The sequence below is a fragment of the Galeopterus variegatus genome, unplaced genomic scaffold (assembly GCF_000696425.1).
Source record: "Galeopterus variegatus unplaced genomic scaffold, G_variegatus-3.0.2 Scaffold1458, whole genome shotgun sequence".
Classification (NCBI taxonomy): domain Eukaryota; kingdom Metazoa; phylum Chordata; class Mammalia; order Dermoptera; family Cynocephalidae; genus Galeopterus; species Galeopterus variegatus.
In genome coordinates this window covers 285,270-302,209 of record NW_007727569.1, presented here as the reverse complement: position 1 = coordinate 302,209, position 16,940 = coordinate 285,270, and the positions used below count along the sequence as shown (strand labels likewise).

The window sequence follows — 16,940 nt, the reverse complement described above, 5'->3', positions numbered from 1 at the left end:
ATGCCTCTAGTCCTCTTGTCTGCTGGCTAGTCTCTGTGGATTATTAACCAGAGGAAAGGAGCCAGGTCACACTATTCTAGGTTATGAGGAAATCCTCTCTGAGATGCTAAATTGGGAGCAAATATTGATCAGTGTGGAGCTTTGAAATCACCAGGGAGGTAGCTGGGGTCACTGCTCCTCTGGGACATTGTGTAGTTTCTCTTTATGATGTTCTTCCTAAGACCTACCTATTTGATCCCCAAGCCAGAGAAGCTTTGGTTGTTCCATGTGAAGCTGGGTATGAGGAAATTTTGGAAGAGAATATAGGAGTTTTTTTCCCCTTTTTCCAAATCCAAGCTATAAACTGAGTTTTTTATAAATGAGATCTATCTAAACTTGGCTTAGATGAGTACTAAGACCTCTGAACCTTGTTACTGCTATGTGGAGAGATAAAAAGGACCGTTCACTTAGAGCTTAGGGTTTGTAGATAAAGTGCCCTGGTCCTTGGGCCAGTTCCCCTCTGTGCTTGGGTTAACGGCCATGACAGGCTTAGGGAGATACAAAGGTCCTGAGGTCTTGTCTACCCAGAGGAGTCAGAGAGTGGTGTGGAAGATCTCTTTAGTGCCATGGGTCATTGAATGGTCTCTATGGAGCACAGAGTATGAGAGTACAGAAGATAGCCAAGTAGGGCCGGCCCGTGGCTCCCTTGGAAGAGTGTGGTGATGATGACATCAAGGCCACGGGTTTGGATCCCTGTATAGGGATGGCGGGTTAGCTCATCAGGTGAGTGTGGTGCTGACAGCACCAAGTCAAGGGTTAAGATCCCCTTACCGGTCATCTTTAAAAAAAAAAAAGAAGAAGAAGAAGAAGCCAAGTAGGAGAGATAGCCCAGAGGCCCTATGGGAGTGATGTAACAAAAAGGGAGGGTGCTTGATCTTGGAACAGGGCGTTGGCCTGCAGCTCCTGATCTTGTGGCTAAATGTGGGGTGGGTTGGCTATACCAGATTGTATGACTGGAGTGGGAATGAGACTAATGTCCAGGACCCAGAGGCTCTGGCCTGCTCTGGAAGCCTTCATTGTAAGGGGGCTTTTGTAAGACAGATTTCCTGGCATTGAACACAAAACTGACAGCTCACAAAGGACACTGGATATTCAGGTTCCTCCTTTTGCTCTTCTCCACACATTGGGATCTGTTAGTATCTATAATACCATGACCTCTGCTGACCTCAAATTATCTCTACCAAGCAGCTAGCTCTGGCATCACAGCCTTGTCCACGTGTTTCACTTCCACGCCATGAAGTCAGTAAGCAAAGACATTTTTCGAGAAAATATGCCAAGGGGGTGGGAGGAGGGGGCAATAATGAGTTGATAAGATAGTATATTAAGGAGCTGGCTCCCTAGGACCTTCAAAGGTCGAGTCCTAGAGCATCTTTTTTTTAGTATTCACCTCACAACTAACTCCAAATGTGTTAAGAGTAAAGGGACAAGCCGAAGAAGGAAGTTAACTGAGTTCTCAGGCACATACTTAGCCACCTACACTCCCCCCACCCTTCATTAGCCTAATCCGGGCGGTCCAATCCTCCCCGCCACAACTGCTGTCAACGTCTCAGGTCCCGCCCCACTCCATGCTGGGCCAATGGCCGAGCTCGGGCCGAGTTCCCTGAGAGGGGCGGGATCGGATTCCGGACAGTGGGCGGGGCCTCGCTGAGGACCCCGGGCTGGGCGCTGCCGCTGGTTCGCCTATCCCTTTCCTCAGCCGCCTCCTTTCAACCTTGTAAGCCTGTCGGCGCGGCCTCTGCTGCAGCGGCGGCGGCTCCCGTTCCCGCCGCAGCTCTGTCCCCTTTCTCCCTTCCCACCAGTTCCCGGAGTTCGCCCGCCATGGCTTTACTCACTGCGGCCGCCCGGCTCTTGGGAACTAAGGTGAGCAGCTAGGAGAGGGAGCACGCCGTCCTAGAGTGGGGCTGAGGCGACCGCAGGCCCTCAAGCACTGGGGTCTCCTTCCCACACCCGTGCTCACCCCTGCGCGCCTTAAAGGGGCCCTGCGCTTGGCTGGCCTCCACCTCTGCGTGGAGCTCCCGAGGCCATGTGCTACGCTATCCTTCCGTCTCCTGGGGGGTAGGATGAATGCTGCCCGCCCCTGGCCTGCAGTCTCGGGTGGATGGGGAGGCCCGACCATACTGTCACCTTGCATGCCTGAGGTGGAAGGGAGGAATGCGTGACTCTGGAAAAAGGATTTAAAACAGTACCCGCCAGTAGAAAACATATGTGTAGTATTTTACTGAGTTAGAGAACGAGTCTTTTGGGAGCAGGGGGCTGGGGTGAACAGATGTGCTCACTGTCTGGGCCAGAGCTGGAGCTGAGGGTAATTTCGGCTTCTGTTTTGTAGGGAGGGCCTTGACAGTTCCTGAACTGCCTGTTTCTATTTCTCCAACCCAATTATTTAAGCCCATTATTTAATGACCACGCCGTAGCAGTTTCTGCTAGAGGAGTGGGACCCTCAGGTCCTCTTTGTCCTTGGGACTCTTGCACTTAACTCTTTATATAGGAAAAGCTTGGGTGGGGTGGAGCACTTCTTTAAAACCTCTTGCCTGGTTATCTCGTATAATTGAAGAACCAGAAAGGTTGTTCCACTAAACCGCAGGCCAATAAATGAATATATACTCGGCAAGAGATAGTAATGCCAGAGTCACATGATCAGCCCTACTACTTGCTTGTCCAGGTTTTGCTGTTGATCTTAAGTCTGCTTTACCCAGGAACTTCCTCTCATTCTTTGGGACCCTTTACTTGACGTTTGTTGCCTTTTGGATCATAGAAGTACTGTTGCAGGGGCCGGCCCGTGGCTCACTCGGTAGAGTGCGGTGCTGATAACACCAAGGCCCCGGGTTCGGATCCCACATAGGGATGGCCGGTTCGCTCACTGGCTGAGCGTGGTGCTGACAACACCAAGTCAAGGGTTAAGATCCCCTTACCGGTCATCTTTTTAAAAAAAAAAAAAAAGAAGAAGTACTGTTGCAGGTAATTTCAAATTGTCAGTGCTATTGGCTCTAGATAACTTGGCCCTTTAAGCAGAAAAACCGCTGTGCTGAGGGAGTCCCAGCCCTCTAATCCAAGCAGGGACAGACCCACAAGTGACCTTGACTTCTGCAAGGAACTTATACTTTCTCTTCTGCAGACAGTTTAAAGCTGCCAGCACCTGAAGGAAAGGAAAACCTTAGAATGGTTTTGGCTTTCTCTGTGTTGTCTTGCATGGTTGGTAGAGAGTGAAACCTGTAGGAAGAACGGTGGAGTTCTTCCAGGCACCCAACAGCAAGGTAGAGGCTGATCATTTGGGAGATACTTGTCTTACTTGGCTGTTGCTTCTCCTGCTGCCAGGGAACAGGGTAAGGAAACCTCTTGGGAAATGAAGCAAGTTCTAGATAGTGTTTTGGCAAAATAGGGGATGCTATAATTAGCTCATTCCAGAGCTGCTAACCCAGACCAGATAGTCTAACTCTATAGTGAATTTGAAAAAGCCTTTGGATTTACCTTTTTAATTTATTTTGTCCCTTAAGTCCCTAGGGAAGTTTAGAACGCTTTGGGGATGACAGGGCTACATGATCGTGGTATCATTACTGCTTACTTAACTGATGGAGATGGACCTTAGGGTCCTAGAAACCTATAAATTGGAAGCCATTAGGCTCTTGGACCCTTAAAACTAGCAAAGCCTAACAAACTCAGGAGTGGAAATTTCCTGAAAAAGAAACAGTATGACTATTATACCAAGAAAGCATTGTGAGCACCTGCCTGAGCTTTCTAGAGTAGTCTGTGGCTAATCGTAGACATAAATTGGTAATAGATTTTACTTTTGCTATTAAGGTAGGCTTTAGAAAGCAAAGTAGTCTTCTGCTGTTGGAGAACTGACTCCTACCACTTTGATTCTCAAGGTCAGACGTAATTTCACTTTTCTGAGAAGATATTTTTATTTTAATCTTGCTATGAGACAAAAATGCTAGTTAGTCATCATTCTATTGTTCTACTCTATCCACTGACAGGTAATTTAAATGAACACCTGAGTTGGAGAGAGATACTAATTCAGACACTTGAGATTATTTGACTTCTTGTTTATCCAAATGAATTAAGGCTAAGCAATGACCTCAGTATTAGTTATCGGTGTCTCAGCTTAGTGACATAAAAAATGTCTTTTCACAAATGATCCGGGTTTGGATTTGGGCTGGGAATTGAAGTACGGCCACCAGTTCACTTCTGGACTCTTGAAGTCAACATGCTTAACCAACCTAGGTTAAAGAGTTATTTCTTGTATTACTGAGAATTGCTCCTCCAAGCTGGGGTGTTTGAAACTTTGAGTAAATCAACCCAAAGGTGTTTCTAGATTATTTCTAGACTTTTTCAAGACACTTAAATGAATACCAGTGGTTCCTTTACAGCAGATGTACCCCTGTGCAATGTCTCCTATATAAATCCTAGTGTGAAATTGGGTTCAACAAAACCTAGTTGGTTTTGTCCTGTGAACTGTTTAGTTAGGCTTAAAGCCCAAACTTTTAAAAACAGGGGCTGAAATATCTGTGCCTTCACTTTGACTATCAATCTACCCAAATAATGCGATTCTTTGACACTTACTAGATGGACCAAAAATGGAAAGAAAAAGCCTCATTGGGTACTAGCAGTGGGATGATTGCATTTGCTCTTCCTCCTGGCCTTTAGACTGGTAGCAGGTGAATGAATGCATGGACATGGCAAGGCAGTGAGGACAGTATGGTGGGCAGCGGTGAAGCAATCAGAGAAGGGAGGGCTGGCATTCCTAGTGCTTAGAATCCAAGGGGGCAGCAGATAGAAACCACACTTGGTGGATCTCACTAAAGTCACACAGTAATCCCTTCTGCCTGGTGTCAATGTTTTATGCAATAGAGTTGAGTAGGATGTGAAATTTAAAACAGTAGTAAGACAACTTCAGCAATAAATCTTTTTCAGCACCTTTCAGTTCTTCCCTCAACTTTCCAAATTCCTTAGGTCCCTGTATTTCTTTTTCCATTTAGAAAGGTCTGCAAGCCTGTAGTGGGCATCATCACCTGGAATGCTTGTTCACATTGTAGATTCCTGGATCCTGCTTTCAGATTATAATTCAGCAGAGGTGGGATGGGATCTGGAAACTTGTATTTTTTCAAGCACCTCAGTTGACTGACTATGCTTGGTGGACCTAGGACCACACTGTTAGGCCAGTGAAACCACATGTAAGCCTTTTTGTTTGCACCTTTATTGTGTGTATTATAGGAAACTTGGAGTGCATGGGCATGTTTTTGGATTAGTGATTATTTTAAACATTGCCTTCAAAGTGTTAGTGTACTTGAGGCTGTTTTCTCTAGGTTTTTCTACCTAGGTGTTTTTTCAAATTGCCTTTGAAAAAGTTTCTTGTAAATCCTTGTAGCAAAGTGTTATGAGCTAAAACTTGTAAGAATTCCTAGCAGAAGTAAGGGAATAATTTTTAATTCCTTAGAAAGTATTAAGGTGACAGATCTTTTATGCTTTATTCACTAATGTACACTTAGTGTACACATAATAAGTAGGTGTTCAATAAAGTAAGGATTTCTACTGAAAGGAAAATTTAGGACTCTTGATTCTTTTCTGAGGCTGGAATGGTTTATTTTGCAGTCTTCCTCACTGAATGATCAGTGAACCTTTAGGCAAGAGACTGTTGGAAAATGACAGGTAGAAGTCTTAAGGGAACTCCTGTGAGTACGAAGGGTGTCAAAGTACGAAATCTGAAGATTACTCTGTTTAGGCTATTAAGTGGCCTGACCCAGTAGTGCAGGCTGACTTCCAGTATCACCATTGTGAAACACAGACATTAAATGGCTTTCGTTCTCTGACCTGGTTCTGGGGAGAGAGGAGCCTTTGTCCTATGCATATTCCTTTTCTCTGAATGCAAGTTATTCCTTCTGCACTGGAAGCCTCTGTACCTCAAGGTTTTTCCTATCAGTTAGTTATTCGTGCATTATGTTTGCTCCATCAGTTAAGCCAGTTCTGCTGGCTTTGCAAACTCTTGATCTTTTGACGATGAAGGACAAGAGCCCTACTAAAATCAGAAGCAACTCTGTCAAGGTTTTAATGTTCCAGCTCCTGTATATGTGTTAGGATAGAGTCTGGATGTGCCTAGAATGAAGAATCAAAGAAAATTTGCCTACTTCTCTGCAGAGTAAGGGTCCTAAACGTGGACCAGGGATGATGATTGGCTAAGAGGAGTAAGAGGGAAATAACCACATTGTTGAGTAAGGAGTTATCCAAATAGCATTCTGTTGTTCACAGAATTTGGAGATAAAGGCAGTAGTTAATTGATACTTGGTAAGTGATTTGGCCAATACTCTATTCCAGGAATGCCCTAAGTATTATAGGCAAGTCTTTGGCAAGATTTCTTGTATGTCCTTTTCCTTTCTTGCCTTTTAAGATAGGGTTTTAAAATTTTTAAAATATTTTTCCATCCTAGCACATTTGAAAGCTATAGCCCACTTCTGTCAATGATAGTGAACTCACTAGAGGAGTTCTTACAAGGGGCGGTAGCATTTGAGGTTTGAAAAAGCCTCTTAGTGATTGTGATACTCCCACCCTGACCCTGTAGAATCCTGGCTGTCAGATGTTGTAAGTCAGGCCCTTGTCTTGGGAAGCAGCTCTCTCCATCTCTCCCCATGAAGGAGCTGACCTATTGAATGAGATGACTGCCTGATTCACCTGATAGCTGCTGTTCCAGTAGGGTGACTACACGAGGCATGCAACCAGAAAGAAGCCAAAAGCCCAGCTGCCACACCTCCAGGGTTGGGGGAGGAGCTGGGAGGTAAAAGTTCAAGGATGACTCAGGTTTGTGATCTGCTTGTCTCAGTGAGTGTAACCTGAATGTACTATACAAAGTCATTCATCAGCTTTCTTTGGCAGCCAGGGGGTAGATTAAATGAGGTGTGTAGCCTTGGGTGTGATGGTCTTCAAGCACCTCATCTGCTCTGCTGGTGGAGGTTAGGGTTAAATTTGTTTCCTCCTTTGAGACTCCTCTTCTCTTTAGAGGGAATTACCTATTCACCCCCTCCTCGGGCTTGAGTGACTCTTTCCTTGGTTCCAACTCCAGGAAAGAGTTCTGATACTTGATGGTAGGTAATAGGCCAACACATTTCCAAGAAACAAATATTTATTGAATTCAGCTATGTAAAAGGTGCTGTTCTAGGTGCGTTCATTTAAAATATTTCATTTCATTTACTTGACACTCTGAAATTGGTTTTATTATGGCCAATGTGAAAAGACTGGAGATGTGAAAACTGAGACTTAGAAGTTAGGTCACAAAGCCAAGATCACATAGCAGGAAAGTGGCAGAGCCTGCATTTAGGATTTGCTTCTTGATAACTCCACATCTAAACTGCAGATTTGGATTCGGTAGGTCTGAGGCCCAAGATTCTGCATCTCTAACAAGTTCCAAATTATGCCAGTACTCCTGGCTAGGAGGGCACATTTTAAGTGGGAAAACTTTTGAGTACCTTTGCATATGTCTTTACTGGAGCCTTAGAATCTGACTCTGAGCTAAGTAGCTTGTGTTATCTTAAATATGGAAAGGGAAACAGTAGGTAATTGTTTTGCATTGGCTGTCTCAGTTATTTAGTAATGGAGCTGGGACTAGAATCCAGATTTCCTTTACTAACTCCAAATCAAGTGCTCTGTACATTACATCATTAGGTAAAGTTGTCCTAACCTGAATTTTTCCTACTCTAACCTTTTGAACAGTCTTATCAATGAATTGTGCCTTTAAAATCCTTCTGAATTCTTTGGTTTTCTTCTAAGCTTCAGGATTAGCAAAAAAATGTGACTGAACCTGACACTGAAGGGTACTAGAAAGTGGTCATACTATTTTATTTTATCTATTTATTATGTAACAAATACAGAGCATTTGCTGTAAGCCAGACAGTTTTAAGTGCTATGTAAATATTGACTTACTTAATCTTTGTACTTATTGTTCTGTTCTACAGACAGGGAAACTGAGGCACAGAAAGGTTAAATGACCTGGCTAGAGTCACACAGCCAGTAAGTGGCAGAGAAATGTAGTAGAAATAAAATATACTAGTTTTATTCTGTAGCCATATAGGCAGACTTTGTACAAACCAGCATTGCTTTGCACACTGGGGATCTGGCTAAGAATGTTGCTGATGGAGATTAGAGACAGTTGAGATCAGCTGCCTTTAGGTTGCTCCTTAGGCTCCTCCTTAAATGTCAAAGCTCTTGCTACAAAGGAAATTAACACTTTGTTGAAGGTGGAAGTGAGGTGATAGTTTAGTTCCAAGTTCCCCTTCCCTATTTCTTAAAGTAGCATTCATATGAACAGATTTGAGAGATGGCTATAACTAAGAAGTCATGACCCATTTGATTCCTTTTAAATAACATTGCATTCTTACAGCCTTGTTTGGTGACCTACCCTTTTCTTTCTGATTTCCTCTTTTGTTTTTAATGTTAAATGAAGGAAAAGGAGAGGGCAGCACTCTTGTTGGTACTAGCAGTTCTCTCTCTTAACAACAAAAAAACCCCAGTTTTTTTTTTATGTTCTTATTGGTGGAAGAAGAACCTCCAACCTGAGAGGATTTCCATTTTCATCTTATGATTTGTGCTCTCATACTATCTGTTGAACTTGGATAAATTTTTTTTGCTTAAGATTTAACCTTAAACTATTCTTCTTACAATCCATTCTCTTCCCAGAAAAGCAGCTAGCCATTATAGAAATTTAAAGATGGTTTAGAAGTGGAAAAATTATCATTATGGAGAGATTTCAACTTTTTTCTTCTCTCAGATGATCTGTTCCCTGTAGTCTCTTTAAAGACAAAACAAAACCACCACGACAAACAACCACCCACAATTAAAAGTTCTGCTGCTGGGCTGTGATGTAGTCTTTGGGAGAAGGGGCATTTGTAATAGGGGAGCTATGGGACCCTGAGCATGGAATAGCTTGAACAAGGTTAGTTCTGTAGAACAGTAGTTTTAATTCATTCACATGTTTTCCCTTGCCCACTTTTTGGTGACTAGTAAGAAAAGGCAAAGTATTTCTTTAGTGCTGGGTTCAGCTTCCCATTTGCCCCACGTAGGTTGAAGGGGCTTGAGGGCTGTTTGTGCTGCCTACTTCTTGCTCAAATGGTCCTCAGGATACTCTTTAGGAAGTTAGTAAAAGTAAAGTGCAGCCCTGGTTAACAAGTTGAAGCATTCCCCCTTTGCTTTAGGGACACACTAGCTTGCCTCATGCTCTCTGAATTTAGCTTTGGATTGATTCTTTTAAAAATAGCCTTTTTTCAGCTGGCCAGTTAGCTCACTTGGTTAGAGTGTGGTGCTGATAACACCAAGGTCAAGGGTTCGGATCCCTGTACTGGCCAGCTGCTAAAAAAAAAAAAACGGCGGGGGGGGGGGGGCTTTTTTGAAGTATCTCTTTTTTTTAATCCTCCTCAGTGCCCCAACAGAAAGAGGGGTACTAAATTCTAAAAAGCTTTGGGCCCTATAGCATCTCATGCTAGACATGTTGCATTTTGTAATTTATACAGTACCAGCAGTTCAAATGACTTTCCGCTCATCCAGACAGCAGTACGATACTTACTGGAAAAGGAGTCTCTGGCCTTTTGGCAAAAGGAGGAGAGGTGTGGCCTTGCTCCAAAATTCTTTTATTTGTATATGTATGTCCGTGTGTAATCTTTTTAGTTTGCAGAGTACTTTCACATTCATTGTATCATCATAAAACAATCCTTTCAGATCCCCATACTGGCCAGTTGCCAAAAATTGGAGAGGGGAAAAAAAAAAAAACCTGTGAAATGTGTGGTTGATGTTAGCACACCGTTGTTATTTTTTTTTTTTTTTTTTTTTTTTTTTTTTTTTTTTGTCTTTTTTTTTCGTGTCCGGCAACGGATTGCAACCCTCAGTGTCACGCCCGCACCGGACCGGGACCGGCAACGGGATCGCAACCCTCAGTGTTGCTCCCACACCTCGCTCAGCCAGTGAGCGGGAACCGGTCTGTATGTGGGATCCGAACCCTTGGCGGGAGCTACACAGCGCTCCCAAGCGGCGCACTGTAGCAGTAGCACACCGTTTTATTTTGACTATCTCATTTTATCTTCAAAATAATCTAATACACAAAAGTTAATCTTGTCTAAGGCTTTATTCCTAGTTGGCAGTGTAATTGGTTGTCTTACATCAAAGTTGGTGTTGAACTTTTATTGCAACTAGGCAATCTTCTCATAGAAAGTAGTTTTTCTTTGTAGGAGAAAACTTACCTTTAAACATAGAAAAACATAAGCTAGTGGGGCCGGCCTGTGACTCACTCGGGAGAGCACGGTGCTGATAACACCAAGGCCATGGGTTCAGATCCTATATAGGGATGGCCAGTTTGCTCACTGGCTGAGCATGGTGCTGACAGCACCAAGGCCAAGGGTTAAGATCCCCTTACCGGTCATCTTTAAAAAAAAAAGAAAGAAAGAAAAGAAAACCATAAGCTAGCTATACTACTTATTTCTGTAGTGAGGGATAAACTTTCTGAGTCTCAGATCCATTTTTCTGGATAATTTTCTTACTTCCTGAAGTATATCTTTAAAAATTCATTTAGGGGCTAGCTGGTTAGCTCAGTTGGTTAGAGTGTGGTGCTGATAACACCAAGGTCCAGGGTTCAATCTCTGTACCAGCCAGCTGCCCGAATTAAAAAAAAAAAAAAGTCGATAAAAATTCCTTTAGTTCAGGTGTGTAGGTGATAAACTCTCGTTTTTTTTTATTATTATTATTATTATTCTTTTTTATTTTTATTTTTTAAAAAGATGACTGGTAAGGGGATCTTAACCCTTGACTTGGTGTTGTCAGCACCACGCTCAGCCAGTGAGCCAACCAGCCATCCCTATATAGGATCTGAACCCACGGCCTTGGTGTTGATACCAGTACCGCACTCTCCCGAGTGAGCCACGGGCTGGCCCAACTCTCGGTTTTTTTGTTTGTTTGTTTTTTGTTTGGTTTTTTTGGTGGTTGACCGGCAGGGTGGTCCAAACCCTCAGTTTTTGTTTGTCTGAAAGTGTCTTTATTTCATCCTCTTTTAAGTCGTGTACACACACACATTCTCTCTCTCTCTCTCTCTCTCTCACACACACACATTCTCTCTCTCTCTCTCGCTTAATAATTATTTCCTCTTGGCACTCCTTTAGAAAAATTTTCAGTTTTCTAGCTTCCATTGCGGCTGTTGGGTAGTTTTCTGTCAGTTGTTTCTTTGTAGATATTCTTTCTTTGTGCTTTTTCCAGGACTGTTAAAAGTACTATTGTCAAAGTCTGCCCTCTGCCTGTGGGCTTCTCCTAGAATGAAAAGGTTGAAGTCTTGCCAAAAGACCAGGTGCTGGAGAGACCTTACCAGCCTCCTTAAGTAATTGTCAGTTTCCTCCTTGGTTTTCCTTGGGGCCACTTAGAAATATTGACAGCTGATTTGGGATGGACTGGATATACTAACTGCCCTGGAATCCAAATAATAAGAAAGAGACTGTCTTTAGGGAATGCTAGTGAAGCTATGGATGCAAGAAGCAGAGTTAAACCTACTGCTGTCTCCAGACTGGTAACTCCTTCCAAGTTGTTCAGAGCCTTTCACAGCTTTCCTATGTCGAACTGTCCTAGAGGCTAAGATGAAGAATGAGAGGTTGAGTCCCTGGAACAACATCTTGTTAATACGAGGATACTTCAAAAAGTTCGTGGGAAATGAAACTAAAAGATAATACAATCTTAGGGCCGGCCCGTGGCTCACTCGGGAGAGTGTGGTGCTGATAACACCAAGGCCACGGGTTCAGATCCTATATAGGGATGGCCGGTTCGCTCACTGGCTGAGTGTGGTGCTGACAACACCAAGCCAAGGGTTAAGATCCCCTTACCGGTCATCTTTTTTAAAAAAAAAAATAATAATAATAAAAATAATACAATCTTTTCATGAACATTTTGAAGACCCCTAATACAAAGGAAAGAGGAGTAGCTATTATGTAAGGCTTTTTTTTTTTTTCTTTGCAGAATGCATCCTGTCTTGTTCTTGCTGCCCGGCATGCCAGTGCTTCCTCCATGGTAAAGTTTGGAAAAGAAGACAGAATCACTGGGGCAGCCTGATCCTGGGACGGGGGTTTTGGTGACTGCCTGGCCTCTTATTATTATCCTGAGTATCTCCTGGAAGTGTCCATTATTATTGTTATTGTTATAACTATTATTACTACTACTGTTACTATTTTACTACTCTTACTAATTTACTCAATGGCATAGTGAAGAGGGAATATCAAATAATTTTGCCTAATTCTTTTTTATTTGAAGTTTTTTTTGGCAGCTGGTCGGTAAGGGGATCTGAACCCTTGATCTTGTCAACACCATGCTCTAACCAATTGAGCTAACCGACCAGCCTTTATTTTAATATTTAAAATTTTGGTACACATAATAAAATTTACCAGTTTAATCATTTTAAGTGTATGGTTCAATGGCAATAAGTACACATTCTTTCTTCCCCCATCTAATTCTTTTATCCTCATCTATACAGAGTAGTCGACCAGACTTCCCTAGCAGATAAAGAAAGCCAAATTCTTTTTTTTTTTTTCCCTTTTTGTCTTTTTTCGTGACCAGTAACGGGATCACAACCCTCGGTGTTGCGCCCACACCGCGCTTAACCAGTGAGCGGACTGGTCTCTATATGGGATCCGAACCCTCGGCGGGAGCGCCGCACTCTACCGAGTGTGCCATCGGGCCGAAGAAAGCCAAATTCTAAAAAGCAGTCTTCACGTACCTACTTTGCAGGAAATCTAGTAAACTTTTTTTTTTTTCCTTTTTGTCTTTTTTCATGACCGGTAATGGGATCGCAACCCTTAGTGTTGCGCCCGCACCGCGCTCAACCAGTGAGCAGACCGGTCTCTATATGGGATCCGAACCCTCGGCGGGAGCGCCGCTCTGCTCCCAAGCGCTGCACTCTACCGAGTGCGCCACCAGGCTGGCCCTAGTAAACTTTTTAACCATCACTTAGCCCTTCTATTTCTCTTTTTAGAATTTGAAAGACATATTGGCTGACCTGATACCTAAGGAGCAGGCCAGAATTAAGGCCTTTAGGCAGCAACATGGCAAGACGGTTGTGGGCCAAATTACTGTGGACATGGTAAGGGTTGTGGGGTCTTGGCTGGGAAAAGTAGCTTGTAATGTGCTTCAGCAAAAGTAGCATTCTCTTCACTGACTATTCAAAAGCATTCTGTTGAGGAAATATTGGGGTTTATAGTATTCATTAGATTGTTCTTTTCTACAAACTTAATAGTTAACTAAACCTAATTCACCTATGGAAAGGATGGATGAAGTTTCTATTCCTGTTCCCAACCCCTCTGCTTTTGGGGCCAGGATTCTGTCTTTGAGTTGATACTGTACCAGCTGTTCAGTTAAACCACAGCTCTAGTAGGCCCTCTAGAACAGTTTTAGGATGACTTTTCCCTAGCCTTAAGAATCTGAACATCTCAGATAGGTAGTGATTTCTCAATTAAAAAATTTCATTTCCATTGTTAGTAGTCTTGCAAAATTCAGTTCTTTAGTAAAGTTAAATGCAAGTTCTTCCTTAAATTGAAGTCTTGAAAGTCAGAGAATAAATTTCCTCCCAGGTCTCAGGAAGCTCTAACAAGCTCTAGTCTGAATCATTCTGACTACTGGTCACACCCTCTTCTTTTCTTCAGATGTATGGTGGCATGAGAGGCATGAAGGGATTGGTATATGAAACATCAGTTCTTGATCCTGATGAGGTAAGACACCCCCAATGTCAATTATTAATAATCGTAGAGTTTACTGACCATTCAAACCATGCAAATCATGGATTAGACCAGTGAGGGTAAGAACAAAACACTACCTTCATATTTTGGAAGGTAGAAAATAGGTATATATGGAATAACTGAGGAGCAGTTTACCTTTTTAATATATCAAGTAGTGAAGATAAAAGTACAAAAGGTGAAGTAAGGTATACGAAAATTTAAGCTTCAAAAGTTCTATTCTAACTTAAAAGGCCTGATGTGATTGGGAGCAGTCAATTATGTGACTTCCAGCTAATAAATTTAAGAGTTGTGATTATTTTTCTCCCTCAAGGGCATCCGTTTCCGAGGCCATAGTATCCCTGAATGCCAGAAATTGCTCCCCAAGGCTAAGGGTGGAGAAGAACCCCTGCCTGAGGGCTTATTTTGGCTGCTGGTAACCGGACAGATCCCAACAGAAGAACAGGTAAAGCAGAAGGACATTAGCCCTTCTCATTCCCCTTCTTTGTTTTTCCCTAATCTCAAACATGTAATCCTGATCTGGTTATTGGTAGTAGTTTATAGAGATGTGCAGTGAGGGAAAGGAATCAGAGCAGAGTTCCGCTGTATAAATGGATTGGGTTGAACTCTCTTGGGTTTTCTTTACTCAGATTTCACTGTTCTTTTATTTTTCTCCTTTTCTTGTTAGCATCTGAGCAGTGTCTTCATTTCCACAGGTATCATGGCTTTCAAAAGAGTGGGCGAAAAGGGCAGCTCTGCCTTCTCACGTGGTCACCATGCTGGACAACTTTCCCACTAATCTACACCCCATGTCTCAACTCAGTGCAGCCATTACAGCCCTCAACAGTGAAAGTATCTTTGCCCGAGCATATGCAGAGGGTATCAACCGAACCAAGTACTGGGAGGTAGGAAATTTGGGTGAAGCAATTCATATGTGATGGGGATTCAGAGGACTTGAGTGTGAAGGGAGAAGAAGGAATGTAGAATCTTTAGCAAAATTACTTCTCTGAGTTATGCCAGAAACTTAATCAATTTTCATTGTAGGCTTGCTTTAAAGTCAGTTGTTGAGATTACTGAGATAAATAGAGCATGATTTCTATCACCAAGGTTATTGGTTTGGTTAGGGTGATATACATGTAAAAAAGAAACTATAGTTCCATCATCTTGCTGTGATAGAGGTATGTACACAGGGCTGTTGGAACATTAAAAAGAATCTGAGTTAAGTGCAGGATCTCTGAGGAAGATTTCACAGACCAGTCTCTCCCTAGCCCCAGAGGATCACTTCCCCACTCCCTCTTCTTCAAAGAAGGAGAACCTTGAGAAATCTTACAAGCTGGATGACCCTAGAGTCTAGGAAGACTAATGCCAATCAGCCATGTTTTGGGCTAGCCCCACCCAATATACCTGTCGGGGGTGGTAGGGTGGTTAGTATCGAGGGAATAGGATTCAGAAACAAATGAGCTTTATTTTTGGAAAATGAAATGTTACCTTAATAAATTGAACTCTGTAGTTAGGTTATAGGAAGGCTGCTGTGTCTTATCTTGATGCATAGTACATAATTCCTTCCATCCTCTTCCAGTATCCCACATACTCACAAACACTGGGTAAAGTACAAATTATCTGCCTAGGTTTACAGGAGGATATCCCATTTACTTTTGTTTCTTATTCGGAGACAGGTAGTATAGGAATAGAAAGTCTGTTTACGAAGAAGGTACACTGAATGATTTTTGACCAAGATGCCAACCACCAAGAAGGCCCCAAAGAGTTCTCTGTGATTCAGGACACAGACTAGCATGCTACACTGGTCTGATGAAACCCCCATGGGGCTTTGGCAAATCCTGCTTCATTTGGTTGGTCAATATTAATTCAGTGCCAACTGTGTATAGAGAATTGTGTTTGCTGTTGCAGGAGGGCTTGAAAAAAATTTTCTTTTTGGATGGTTTTTTGAGGAGGACAGTGTCCTGTGGAAGGTCCTGCCTTCTAGACATGGCTGGTGGCTCCTGTGGGGTCATCTGACTTGCTCCTGGCCAACCATTGAGGGTAGGAACATTCCCTGACCTATCACCTGAGCTTGCTGCCCCCACATGAAATGGATATGAATCTGGTTGGCACTGGGGATGTTGGTATAGAAATGACATATGTACATATTCACAGTCTCTTAAAACATTTATAAGGCCACACCTCAGCAGGTATAAAAGGTTCTGTAATCTGAATATAATGCTTTTCATTTTCTTTTTTAAATGCTATTCAGTTAACTATTATCTGTGTGGGTCATTGTAACAGAACAGGTTAATTCAAGACCAACAGTTCTTCTACTCTAAAACTCATCTTTTAGAAATTGATGACTCAGAAGTTCCTGTTACTACTTCCAATGGTATTTGTCTTGAATGACGTGAGGGGAAGAAAGCAGCTTCTCCACACTTCATGATAGAGGCCTATAAGATATTTCCCAGGCAGGGGCTGTCCAATTAGCTCAGTTAGTTAGAGTGGTACTGATAACACCAAGGTCCAAGTTTCGATCCCTGTACTGGCCAGCCACAAAAAAAAAAAAAGATATTTTCCAGGCATCCAAACATGCTGCATGCTTAACACTATCCTTTATTGTATCATTAAAATGAATCTTGTACTCCCGTTTGCTGTTGCTTCCATTTCAGTATATGGCTAGTGCTTGCCTGTGCTGCCGTCATCTCTTTATGAGATGTTATCCAAGACTGACTGTCTTGAAGTAAAAATGTGTTTCAGGACTTTGCTGATCTTGCTGATCTTCTGGACAGTGTTTGTAAGCAATACTGATACATTTGTCAGCCTTAGGATGTGTGTCTAACAAGTTCACACTGCACAAAAAATTAGCACCAGTAACTGCTTTAGTTTAGTAGACTTGATGCTCTTTTGCTGCCACATCCTGTATCTTTCTCAAAGGTCAGATATGCTATTTCAGTTCAGTTCTCTGTCTTGGTTAGTTTAATTATGGCTATTTAAGTAGAATTACATGACAGCATCCAGCTGGTTATTTCTTTTTTTTTTTTTTTGTCTTTTGTCTTTTTCCGTGTCCGGCAACGGATCGCAACCCTCAGTGTTGCCCCCGTACCGGACCGGGGACCGGCAACGGGATTGCAACCCTCGGTGCTGCTCCCGCGCCTCGCTCAGCCAGTGAGCGGGAACCGGTCTGCATGTGGGATCCGAACCCTCGGG

General features: G+C 42.8%; 1 protein-coding gene and 1 non-coding gene across 2 annotated transcripts in view; both read left to right on the top strand.

Moving 5' to 3' along the window:
• Nucleotides 1-1,698: 1,698 nt before the first annotated feature.
• The window catches only part of CS (citrate synthase), a 23,965-nt gene continuing 8,723 nt past the window's right edge, over nt 1,699-16,940 (top strand). The window contains exons 1-6 of the mRNA XM_008577187.1: nt 1,699-1,899; nt 12,004-12,054; nt 13,013-13,120; nt 13,680-13,745; nt 14,083-14,214; nt 14,465-14,653. Of these exons, the coding sequence (XP_008575409.1) occupies nt 1,858-1,899; nt 12,004-12,054; nt 13,013-13,120; nt 13,680-13,745; nt 14,083-14,214; nt 14,465-14,653 (588 nt within the window). The 5' untranslated portion in view covers nt 1,699-1,857. The remainder of the gene's footprint in view (nt 1,900-12,003; nt 12,055-13,012; nt 13,121-13,679; nt 13,746-14,082; nt 14,215-14,464; nt 14,654-16,940) is intronic.
• On the top strand, nt 9,288-9,362 carry TRNAI-GAU. Its single transcript has one exon. It is a non-coding gene; the product is annotated as a tRNA-Ile (tRNA).